The sequence below is a fragment of the Acromyrmex echinatior genome, chromosome 2 (assembly GCF_024713525.1).
Source record: "Acromyrmex echinatior isolate Ae372 chromosome 2, ASM2471352v2, whole genome shotgun sequence".
In the NCBI taxonomy this organism is placed as follows: domain Eukaryota; kingdom Metazoa; phylum Arthropoda; class Insecta; order Hymenoptera; family Formicidae; genus Acromyrmex; species Acromyrmex echinatior.
The window spans coordinates 8,097,765-8,110,847 of NC_141853.1; the positions used below are offsets into that span (position 1 = coordinate 8,097,765).

A 13,083-nucleotide genomic window follows, 5' to 3' on the forward strand; every position below is an offset into this window, starting at 1 on the left:
TTTTAGAATTAATGATTTTAACATTTATAATTAACATTTTTATAATAATTAACATATAAAATTAATAATTTTACAAATAGTATATAATATGTATATATTATTCGTGCATCTATAATTTTCTTTATTATTAATAGAATTATTATATTCAAACATATTCTATATGGTTTGCATAATTTATGAAAATATGTGTATAAAATATTGATATTACATTTGATTTTTACAAACTTTCAATTACATTTCGAACATATTATGGATACTTTCATTAATTTGATGTCACAAGTATTCTATTTTTGTCACTTTCTAAATATTAAGAAAGATAGAACGACGCTTATGTCGATTTTTGTCAATTTGTGTTCATCAAATGGAAAGCACCCAATATTTATCATACTTAAAAGCAGAAGTATATAATAAAGAAAAAATATCACACGCTCATGTGTGTGTGTGTGCGTGTGTGGGTGTGTGGGTGTGTGGGTGTGTGCGTGTGTGGGTGTGTGCGTGTGTGGGTGTGTGCGTGTGTGTGCGTGCGCGCGCGCGCGTGTGTGTGTGTGCGCGTGTGTGTGTGTACGCATACAGATGCGAATACTTGACCAAATTATAATATTAAAAACAAAATAATATTGAAAGCTGCATTTCATTGATTTTTGTTTTATAGGTAAGCGTATAAGTACATGTCTAAAATAGTTTCATAATTTCTCTGACAACAATACTTATATATATAGTGACCATTTAATATTAATTCTTTGGCATACTTACAGTTTCTAAGAAGAATAACTTATTTTTAGTCCAAGTTTTACAATCTCTATAAAAATGTATGCGAAATTATGCTTATGCTAAACAAGTACGTGCTGCATTGTGATAGAGATTTCACATCGTCTGTAAAGATACTATAGTAGATTATTGTTAGATGCTAATTGTTATTTAATCGATTAAAATAAAGAAAAATAGAATTAATATACAAACAATAACACAAATGATATATCTTAATTGAAATACAAACACATCATTTTTCATGATTTTTTAGGAGGGAGAGAGAGAGAGAGAGAGAAAGAGGTTATGTATCTAATATATTTTAACGTAATTGTAGTTTTAGGAATTTCTATAAAATGAATAAGTAAAACTCGCAGCTAAGAAAAGAACTAAAGCATCTATATTATATTTGTACATAATAAATATATCATCTAAGATAAATCTGCATAGACAAAAATATTCTATCATAACTGAAATATCTACATTTTCAATTTAAATCGAAAATATTCTCTTATGCAGAATTATCAGAAAATGATTTCATATTTCACATTTGACATTTGACATTAAATATTGTTCGTTTACTTCTGTTATCTAATTAATATATTATTAATTTTAAAACTTGCTTGTGATGTGCATATATTGCAAATTATGCAAACATTTTATGTTAAAAATAAAAATATAAGTAAATAAGATTAAATATTTAATAAAAATTTAATGAAATGTTTATTTAACGATCAATATTTATACCAAATATGATTATCAGAAAATGTTAGATTCGTTAATATTTTAAACAACATGATATTTATTTATTTTTGAAATTTAGAATGCAAGATTTAAATATTTAATTTGTTCGCAAAATTTCTCGTTATTTTTAAGTTAAAGTTTATTCATTTAAGTTAAAAATAATTAAAATTACTTTTATTATTCATGCACAATTTGATATCCAAACGCGCAATTATAATTTTAAAGGTACCTAAATTGACGTCAATCATATCTTATACCAAACACTAATTGTATCATATATTATTGCTGATATTAAAGAAAACATTTTATTGAGATTTTAATTCCATTTAGAAAAGGTGTAGAAATATTATAAATAAATATATGTTACATAAAATTTTTTTCATATTTCTTTACACGTCTTTCCGTACGTATTATTACAATATATTTAGTTAATTCTTATAATCTATATGTATCATTGATTTATCGTTGTTATTATGTATAAAATGAGCCTGAAAAGCAATATGACGCGTTTTTTACGTCTCATGTACGTTATATATGTTATATGAGAGATATTCTTTAGAAATATGTGGAGAAAGAACTCTATGTGCGACAGTTATGCTGCCTCTCCCCACCACTAGTGCAGCGACCAATCACTGTCGAGCCGGTTGCACTGGAGCTCTATAAAAGTACGCGTGAACGAACTTGATCTTTTTTCTTTTGACGATTGTTCGGGAGCGTTGCGCCGCTCAGATAAAGAAAATCTTACTAAGCAGACTGCAAGTCTACTGGAGGCAAGGCTCCTCGAAAACAACTGGCGCCTACCAGATGTACAAGTATAAAGTGCGGATTTGAGACAACAGATGATGCACCAATGCAGTGTAGTATAAAGATTTGACGTATACGCCATTTTGTTGTGCCATCAACAAGAGTCAACGCGCACAAGTAATAAATTGAAAAAGTGTTTGCATAGTATTGTTGTGCTGTGTTCAATATGTCGAAATTTGTGCCAAATAAAGAGCATTCGCGGACAGTATTAATTTTTTGTTTTCATTTGAAGAAAACTGCTGCTGAATCATACCGATTACTTCAAGAAGCTTATGGCGAACATGCTCCATCGCAAGATACGTGTGAGCGATGGTTTCGGCGTTTCAAAAGTGGTGATTTCGATGTTGCAGACAAGGAACACGGAAAACCACCAAAAAGATACAAAGATGTAGAATTGCAAGCATTGTTGGACGAAGACGATTCACAAACACAAAAACAACTCGCAGAGCAATTGAAGGTTAGTCAACAAGCTATTTCTAATCGCCTACGAGAGATTGGAAAGATTCAGAAAGTCGGCAGATGGGTACCACATGAGTTGAACGAGAGGCAGATGGAGACGCGCAAAAACACATGCGAAATTTTGCTCGCACGATACAAAAGAAAATCGTTCTTGCATCGTATCGTTACTGGGGATAAAAAGTGGATATATTTTGAGAATCCCAAGCGCAAAAAATTATGGGTAGACCCAGGCGCACCATCGACCGCAAGACCGAATCGTTTTGGCAGGAAGACGATGCTCTGTGTTTGGTGGGACCAGAAGGGTGTGGTCTATTATGAACTGTTAAAGCCTGGTGAAACGGTTAATATCAAACGCTACCAACAACAATTGATCGATTTGAACCGTTCGATACTCGAAAAACGACCAGAATATCGAAAAAGGCAACACAAAATTATTTTTCTCCATGACAATGCTCCATCACATACGGCAAAACCGGTTCGCGACACGTTGGAAGAACTCAGCTGGGAAGTGCTAGCCCATGCGGCTTACTCACCAGACTTGGCTCCTTCCGATTACCACTTGTTTGCATCGATGGATCACGCATTTGCTGAGCAGCGCTTTGGTTCGTACGAAGATGTGAAAAAATGGCTCGATGAATGGTTCGCGGCAAAAGGGGAAGATTTTTATTGGTGTGGTATCCACAAATTACCCGAAAGATGGGAAAAATGTGTAACTAGTAATGGAGCATACTTTGAATAAACCACTTTATCATTCTTCTGAATTTAACGGTTTTTTTGGTGAAAAATCCGCATTTCATACTTGTACACCTGGTACTGGAGGCAAAATTCCCCGAAAACAACTGGCGACTAAAGCGGCTCGTAAGAGTGCGCCTGCCACGGGTGGAATGAAGAAGCTCCATCATTATAGGTCTGGAACTGCAGCTCTTCATCGAGAAATTCATCGCTATCAAAAGAGCATCGAATTGCTGATTCGCAAACTGCCGCCATTCCAGCGTCTCGTCCGTGAGATTGCTCAAGACTTTAAAACTGATCTTCGTTTCCAAAGCTCGGCTGTTATGGCATTACAAGAGACTAGCGAGGCTTATCTTGTTGGTCTATCTGGTTCGAAGGCACCAATCTTTGCGCTATTCATGCCAAGTGGGTTACCATCATGCCTAAGGATATTCAACTGGCACGTCGTATTCGTGGAGAACGTGCTTAATAACAAAAATACATGTATCGGCCCTTTTTAGGGCCATAAATTTTTTTTGTACGATGAATCGTCTCTTTCGCTTACACATTTTCCATATATAATAAAACCAATTCCGTATTTAATAATTCCATTAATCTATATTAAACGTTAGTAAAAATTTATTTTATAAATAACAATATAATGAACAATTTTTGAATATTTTAACGCTTTTAAGATGAGAATATTCTAACTTAAATTCATTTTTAAAAATATTTTGAATAAATAAAATAGCTCCATATTAATTTATTATTTTTTATTTATTTGTATTTTAAGTAATCAGAATTTTTGGAGTGATTTACATTAGTATCGTAAAAGTTATTATTGCGCATCATAAGTCTTTTATCTGTATTAGATTGTACTACAATTTGTTTTCACCAAATATCACACACAACGTACATATACTTCATTTTAATTTCTTCAAATCCCGCGTATATTGTATCATCAAAACCGTAGTTTTCTGTCTGTATCATTTGATGTGTACGTAATATGTTGGAAAAGTAATCAAAATTTAAAAAAAGAATTAATTTTTTGGTATAAATTATTTATTAAAGTGCTCACAAATTGAATATATTTAATAAACTTTTTTTTAACATTTCAATAAAATCGGATTTGAAGTTCTTCAATTTCAAAAGTGTATACTACAGAGAGTTCAGCCCTAGAAAACACTAATATTATGAAATACTTGCGATCGGATGTATTCATGCCGCATATCTCTCGTAACATTATTGACGATGATCTGTAACTTAAAATATTGACGCAAATAACTTCAAAATTTAAAGAATTATTTGAAACAAATATAAATATGTGCAAAACCAACGTTATAACTAATAGTTTTTTTTATTTTAATTCCTAAAACAATAATTTCAAAAGACAATAATCTCAAACGAAGTTTTTATTTTAGACTAAATTAGAATGGCCTCTTGAATGCTTCATATGTAAAAAATTTCTATGTTTCACGTGAAAATTATTTCCTTATTAAACTATCCTAGATAATAAATAAACATGTTCAAAATACAAGATGTCTTTTTGAACGATCAAGTATATCATTTATTCTATAATCAAAATTGTTATTAAATTTAATTCACAATCGTTTCCATTAAATAAATACAAATTTTGTGAGTTAAAAAAAACGCACACGGATTAATAATATTCAATAATATTATTGTTTGTGTAGATGCCAGTTTTAAAATCTATATCTAATTAAAAATTATCTTTCATATTCTAATAACTGCATTTACGGATGTAAGAAAACTACGCTTTGCATCTTATATACACGAACAAGTTTGCCTATAGATTGACGTGGTGTTCACTCCTAACCTCAAAAACTTTCGAAAGTTCATCTTTTGAGTATTCATGTAATTGTAATGTTTTATTCACGTTCAATATGTACATTTTATCGAATTTTGCGTAAATACATTTACAATAATGTGAATCGTAACATTATGTCTACACATTCTGTATATATAATAGTGTTGTAAATTTAAACGGAGAATTACATGAAGAGAGAACGAGAAAAATATTTTTTACATAATTTTCTAAATAAAAATACTAAAAGCACTAAAAGTAGCAGCAATAATAACTATTCTATAAGAATAAAAAAAATAAATATGATATTTAAATTGTAGATATGCAGTATTCATATACTTAAAAAATATTAATTTTTTCGAATTAAAGATAAAAAGCCGTTAGAGAATTTAATTTAAATTAAATAGATAAGGTATAAAAGAATTGAGAAAGAATTCAATATATATTAAAAATATATATTAACTTTGCCGTGATTAAATATTAATATTTTAATATTAAGTACTTATATGCAGATCGTATTATACGTTAAATTATTTATTATGAAGCACATATAAGCATAGGCAAGGTTATATAGCGAATAAAAATTATTCAAACGTTCGAAATATTTGTGGCCCTGAAAAGGGCCGATTTGATTCGTAGGAGCCACTGTCCTTCGTTTAACCACCAAAGCCGTATAGAGTTCTGCCTTGACGTTTCAGGGCGTATACGACGTCCATGGCTGTTACGGTCTTCCTTTTCGCGTGTTCAGTGTAAGTAACAGCATCGCGAATAACGTTCTCGAGGAAGACCTTTAACACACCTCGAGTTTCTTCGTAGATCAAGCCGGAGATACGCTTGACACCACCACGTCGTGCCAAACGACGAATAGCTGGCTTGGTGATACCCTGGATGTTATCGCGAAGAACTTTCCTGTGACGCTTCGCTCCTCCTTTTCCCAATCCCTTTCCTCCCTTACCGCGACCAGTCATCTTGAATCTCTACGATACGAACTCGTTGACACAAAGACAGACTGCCGAATGACGACAAACCCTTTGTCGCGGGCACCTTTATACCGTTTCGACTCGGCTCTCCCCTCCATGTCGACATTAGCCAATCAGAACGCTTGCCCGGTTTCTCACTCTCAACTGTACGCGCAATCGGTGAAAATATTGTCCTATCACTTAAAATGCAATGTAAAAAGTATACATATTTATGCATGCTTGATTCTGATAAATATTACGAAAGTTTATGAAAAAAGGGATAAAATATGAGAAAGAATTTATATCTATTTACAAATCCATTCAATAGCATACAAACCGAATCTATCTCGAACGATTATACATAAATCTTCTCAACGGTTGCCTTTTTACACAATTCAGTGAATTATTTCGCTCTTGTTTAATGTTGACAAACAAAAATGTTATGATTTATTGTATCACGTTATGAATCTTTGTGTATCTTCACTGGAAAATGCCCCTTGTAACGGCGTGTGCTCGAAAGCGTCTAGTGAATTTACGATTGGAAAGTATCTATTAATCGATGCTGTTGTGCGATGATCTGTACGAGAATATTGTTTTTGATATTTACCGTTTAAATTAATATGTTAATATTTGAAATTACATTTAAATTACAATCAGTAGCACGCAGAGAATAGGGATGCTGTTCTCTTTCTATAATATCCATTTGGCGAAATGTACATACTCATTATTTAATAATAAAGTCAATTCTAGTATGTTAATAATCAGAATATATTAATAAGTAACATTAAAAGACTAGTTCAGCGTATAACATAATTAGATATAACATTCAGCGTACATTAACTTTATTAAGAAAACTATTGAAAGAGTACGAGAGAAAGAAAGACGGAATGTGAGTACGCTTAGCAACACGAGCGCCGACCAATGACGTGCGGCGAAGCCACCGCTGAGCGCCGCTCGCACGTGATTGGTGCGCTTTGAGCGACACTTTCTGCTATATATACCGCGTTTTTCGACGTCCGAGCTGTTATTCGAGCGTCGAGCGTCCTGTACGTCACATCGCATTCGAAGTACGAAAACTTTCGTCAAGGAGATCGACGATGCCACCGAAAGCTAGCGGCAAAGCGGTGAAGAAGGCCGGCAAGGCTCAAAAGAACATCAGTAAAACTGACAAGAAGAAAAAGAGGAAGAGGAAGGAGAGCTATGCGATCTACATCTACAAGGTGTTGAAGCAGGTCCATCCTGACACCGGAATCTCCAGCAAAGCTATGAGCATCATGAATAGCTTTGTCAACGATGTTTTCGAACGCATCGCAGCTGAGGCGTCTCGTCTGGCACATTACAACAAACGCTCGACGATCACATCTCGGGAGATTCAAACTGCTGTGAGGCTTCTTCTTCCCGGAGAGTTGGCGAAACACGCCGTTAGCGAAGGCACAAAGGCAGTTACTAAGTACACGAGCTCAAAGTGAACTGCTTTTACAAAAAACGGCCCTTTTCAGGGCCACCAATTATATCTCATAACATTGAATGTTCTCTTATGTTTGAAATATTATTTATTTTCTAATTTAATCTTAATTTCTAAGTTTATATAAAATGTTCAATTTCTTAAAAATTGTAAATCAAATATAGAAAAAAGCATTCAAGTCAATGCTGGTTCTTGTTGCGAATATTTTGAAGTTTATTCAAAGTTGTTTATTGATTTATTCAAAAAAGTATGATTTATTCAAAAATGATCGTATTAATATTATTAAGATATGAAAAGTTGAATAATTCATATTGCCATACTATTTGAAGTATTTATATATTTAAAATTTTCTTATTCATCCACGCTTTTATTATGTTCATGAATTAAAAATTATTTGGAATATTTAGAGGAAAGACTCCTATTATAAGATATCGAGTTCATTTTAGATAAATGCTCGAAGTTTATGAACAGAATTTTAAAAAATAATAGGTCATTTTGAAGGGAATTTAATAGGCTTTAAGATAATGTTATATAAAATTTAATTTAAATTCCATTTTTTTTTAAATTAAAGAGATGTAAAAAGCGAATAAATCGCAAAGTCAAAAAATTGTGCTCCTAATATGAGATGCCCCGAGAAATTGATAGATTGATAAAACGCAAAATATTTCATTGTAACCAAAAAACTTTATTTAATGTTTCTTAAATACAAATACAGCCAGGGTGCGCAAAAAATAAGTATGCGATACATTATGCCTAGAACTCGTCTTCAGGTAATTGAAATCAAGCATCGCAGAAATAGGCACTCGACGTTCATTCCGGTTGTCTTTTTATTATTGTACAATAATATTTATATTTTAGCAACGATTTTCACTATGACATGAGAGCATGGGTTATTTCATATTAGAAATATCCTGAGTATCTCATATTATATATGCTTTATGATTTTACGATCGTCAAATCTAATTTCTGTAATTAAGCAATTTAACATATTCCATATTTTTCTATTAGTACGACCTTATTCTATCATTACATAAAGAATTTATTGCCAAATATTTATTTATTTTTTTTTATTAAATAATAAATAATGTTTAAAGGCTCATCTCAAAGGCTCAAACTTGAAGACGTCCAAATTTTAAAATCTTTTTTAATGACTCCAGGCATGATCTAATAACGAATTTTCTACTGAATAGTTTTCAATCCAAGAGCAATAAATTCATGATGGAACCAATAGATAGCGTTATTAGTTTAGCAGAAACGCCGCTATCTTAAATGAGGCGCCTATCTCATAATAAGAGGCTTTACTCTAGTAATAGATGAACTAATTTACATAATTATTATTTGAAACGTATTGACATTGAATATACATATTTATACATTAAAAATAGAGAAACTATTTTGTTACTTTTAATGTTATTTTTTGAAATTTTTTAACATATTAATAAAATAATTTATGCGAGAAGTAAGATAAATATATTTTGAATTATTTTAATAATTATTTTAATAATTATTTTAATAATCTTGTTTATAAACTAATTATCGTAACTTCGATCATTTCGATACAAATCGATCGTCTGTGATAGACCAGATTAAAGGTTAAATGCTGTTAAATGTAGACTGACGAATTACGCGGATGGAGGTGTGAGATGTGAGTGGCGTAAAGCATTGTTTAAACGATATGTAAATGTCTCAAAAACATGTATTGTAAAATTTTTTAAAATACATGTAAATATTGCAAATAGCTGCGGATTATATGTTGATTATATATAACGTAAGTACTATCAATTATCAGTAATAAAATATAAGTTAGTTTTAGGTTAGGTCTGAAATGCTTTATGTTCTGTAGCGGTATTTCAAGTATTCTTTTACTACTTTTCAAAATATTCCATTGCTTGTAAATTATACTCGTAAATTCGCTTCAAAATAATGTGTAATATAATCTGTGTAATATATTCGCAGTCAAATAAAACGGAGGAATTGCAGATTATCCTAAGATAGGAGAATCATAACCTCTTAAAATGTCTGACGACGAGGATTTGGTTTACGTGAAGAAGCAGAAAACCGTCCACTATGGTTCCTTGGAGGAAGCAGAACGTGCACGGCTTGCAGCTACAATCGAAACTACAGATGAAGAAAAGGATGTCACGAATGCAAACGATGTCACTAATGTTTCCGCCTCAGGAGGAAATGTACATATTTCGAATGAGTACATGGAGCTCGAGGATGAAATGTCCAAAGATCGACAGGCATTATTGGAAGAATTTGAACGTAGGAAAAAGGCTAGACAAATTAATGTTTCTACAGATGACTCCGAAGTAAAGAAACACTTAAGACAATTGGGTGAGCCAATTTGTCTCTTTGGAGAAGGTCCAGCGGATAGAAGGACAAGATTAAGAGAATTATTAGCTAGCGTGGGAGAGGATGCTATTAAAAAGAAACACGAAGAAGAAGAAAAACCGTCCTATCCACTCGAAAAAGATGCAGAATCAACTTGGTATCATGAAGGACCAGATTCTTTACAAATCGCAAGATCATGGATAGCATGTAAGTCATAATTATACTTGAATCAGGAATTGCCAGAAAAATTCAATAGATAGAAAAAATTAGGAAAAAATTCGAGGTCTTGGACTTTATCAAACTGGAACAAACTGGAAAAAACTATAATAAAACTAATATTTAGTACTAAAAAAATAGACTTATATACTTTATATAGAAAATATTTTTGTTTTAGTTAATAAATCATACTAATCATAATTTCAAAGAAAAAAACGAAGAAAACTAATAGTAATAAAACACTTTATAATAGAATCTTTTTTAATTCGAATTAATGTGTGAAATACTTTTTTAAAACAAAAACTTTGGAGATAATAAATGTAATTAAAGTTTATATTAATTTTTATTTTGATTACAGTTTTACAAGAACGATAATATAATATAAAATTTGTATTGTACTTATCTGATTCGAGTTTATCAATAACATTTTATGACAAGAACTAAATTATTTGTTACATTGATTTCTTTTATGCATTTTATTTTGGATGAAGCTTAAATTGAAAAACAATTAAAAGCAGAATGTACCTAGTACTAGAATTAGAATATCAATGACAAAATCCAATATTTTCCAGACAAAAAACTGGTAAACTTTTCTATTAAAAATAATAAAATAAATAGAGTTTTTAATAAAAAAGTGTTTTTCAGTTTTTTTCTGGAAAATACTGGATTTTATTACTGGCATGAATTTAAAAAAAGTAAAATTGTACTATAACCATGAATTAAATCTATATAAAAATGTAAGTGTTCATATCTCTTATTTTTTTAATACAAGCATTATTTAACTTTTATATATTTGCAGCTTATTCATTGCCCAGAGCTAAAGCACGGTTGGATAAGGCAAGGCAAGATCTACTGTTACCAGCTGCAACTCGCACAGCGAAAAGACAAGAGCTTTTGAAAAAGTTGCAAGCATTGAGCATTTATTGTTCTCAAATTGGTGATAACAGGCCCATTTCCTTTTGCCAGTTCAGCCCTAATTCGAAAATCCTTGTTACAGCTTCATGGTCAGGCTTATGCAAATTATGGTCTGTACCTGACTGTACTTTGTTACGCACTTTACATGGACACAATTGTAATGTTGGCTGTATTGTTTTTCATCCAAAAGCTACAATAACCGAAGATGTAGTAGGTGATAATGCAGTACCAACTTGCGTGCTGGCATCGTGTGCAGCAGATGGTATGCAATAAATACATATTATTATAAATGACACATAAAATTATATGATAATGTTATTTTATCATATCTAAATTTTATAATAGGTACTGTAAAACTATGGAGCGGTGGTACTGGTGAAGAACCATTAGCAGAGGTGGAAGGACATGAACCTCACAGAGTTTCTAGGATTGCTTTTCATCCATCTGGACGATTTCTTGGCACATGTTGTTACGATGCATCTTGGCGATTATGGGATTTGGAACAACAAGCAGAAGTACTTCATCAAGAAGGTCATGCTAGGGCAGTACACTGCATTAGGTATATTTCTTCGCATATGTTGTTTAATTCATCATATTGATCTATTTGTAATTCGTCATATTGATCTATTTTTATTACGTATTGCGTGTTTTTATTTAGTTTTCAATGCGATGGAAGCGTTTGTGCCACAGGCGGTCAAGACTCTTTTGGCAGAGTATGGGATTTACGTACCGGCAGATGCATAATGTTTATGGAGGGTCATCTAACATCTATCTTCGGCATCGATTTCTCACCAAACGGTTTTCACATAGCAACAGCAAGTGAGGATAATACCTGCAAGATATGGGACTTGCGAAAGCGAACTTGCATATACACGATACCAGCACATACCAATTTGCTGTCCGACGTGAAGTACCAAAAAACAGAAGGACAATATTTGGTTACCGCATCTTATGATAACACAGCCAAAATTTGGTCCAACAAAACATGGCAACCTCTTAAGATGTTACCAGGTCACGATGGAAAAGTCATGTCCGTTGATGTATCGCCCGATCATAAATTTATTGCAACTAGTTCGTATGATAGAACTTTCAAATTATGGGCGCCAGAATGAAATACTTGGAAAATATTTCTTCTCAACAGACATCTTAGAAATAAATATTTATCTTAGTACTTCTTCTAATAAAAATGTATAAATTTGCAAAATATTCATGTAAAACATTAGGCCTTTGTTCTTTTTAACTAAACTTCTTGCTCTGTTCTTGTTCTATTCTCTTTTTCTCTCCAACGTAGAGAAAGAAGGAAGAAAGATGAACCGTGTAAGAAGTTCAACTAAACTAATTGTAAAAATATCTGGGTCTCTATTCTTAAAAAAAAAAATGTATACGAAAAACGTAATAATATACTACAGTATTTCTCTAGTTTTTTTATATACGTTTTTTTTCAAGAATAGAAGCCCTGATTTGTTTATTACATATATTCCGATTTTATGGAATGTAAATTATTATATTAATTTTACATTACGATATGTAATTATTACATGTAATTTTGTATGATAAATTTTTATAAAAATTAATTATCTAAAAAGAATGTGTTTTTATATTTAAAAAATTTTTTTGTTCGCTGAATATACAGTTTATTTGATTTCATTCGGAAATTTGCAAGAATAATTATTAATGTTCGTACTACGCGCGCGTTTCAGAAAAATATGTCTTCCGTGAAATAGGTTTTATAATCACGTATAAACTTTTGACGTTATTTATAACTGGGGCAGCTGCCCGGTCAATAGACGCACTGCTGTTGTGCTAACGTTTATATCATTCTCAACAAAGAGTCGCGAGTCCGTTAACTGTAGGATCCAAACTCTCCTGTTTAGGTTTGTTTAGTTTATTTCAAGATGAGTACT

General features: G+C 31.8%; 3 protein-coding genes across 3 annotated transcripts; 2 read left to right on the forward strand and 1 right to left on the reverse strand.

Moving 5' to 3' along the window:
• Window positions 1-4,803: 4,803 nt before the first annotated feature.
• LOC105154282 (histone H4) lies at window positions 4,804-6,318 on the reverse strand. Its single transcript, XM_011069699.2, has one exon. It carries the CDS (start codon window positions 6,256-6,258, stop codon window positions 5,947-5,949), a length of 312 nt encoding a protein of 103 aa, XP_011068001.1. The 5' UTR covers window positions 6,259-6,318; the 3' UTR covers window positions 4,804-5,946.
• A 926-nt stretch (window positions 6,319-7,244) lies between these two features.
• Window positions 7,245-7,875, forward strand: LOC105154281 (histone H2B). Its single transcript, XM_011069698.2, has one exon. It carries the CDS (start codon window positions 7,347-7,349, stop codon window positions 7,716-7,718), a length of 372 nt encoding a protein of 123 aa, XP_011068000.1. The 5' UTR covers window positions 7,245-7,346; the 3' UTR covers window positions 7,719-7,875.
• A 1,343-nt stretch (window positions 7,876-9,218) lies between these two features.
• Window positions 9,219-12,767, forward strand: U4-U6-60K (U4-U6 small nuclear riboprotein factor 60K). The gene is made up of 5 exons (XM_011069697.2): window positions 9,219-9,482; window positions 9,671-10,255; window positions 11,064-11,441; window positions 11,525-11,738; window positions 11,838-12,767. The coding sequence occupies exons 2-5, from the start codon at window positions 9,730-9,732 to the stop codon at window positions 12,289-12,291; spliced, it is 1,572 nt and encodes a 523-aa protein (XP_011067999.1). The 5' UTR covers window positions 9,219-9,482; window positions 9,671-9,729; the 3' UTR covers window positions 12,292-12,767.
• Window positions 12,768-13,083: the final 316 nt, after the last annotated feature.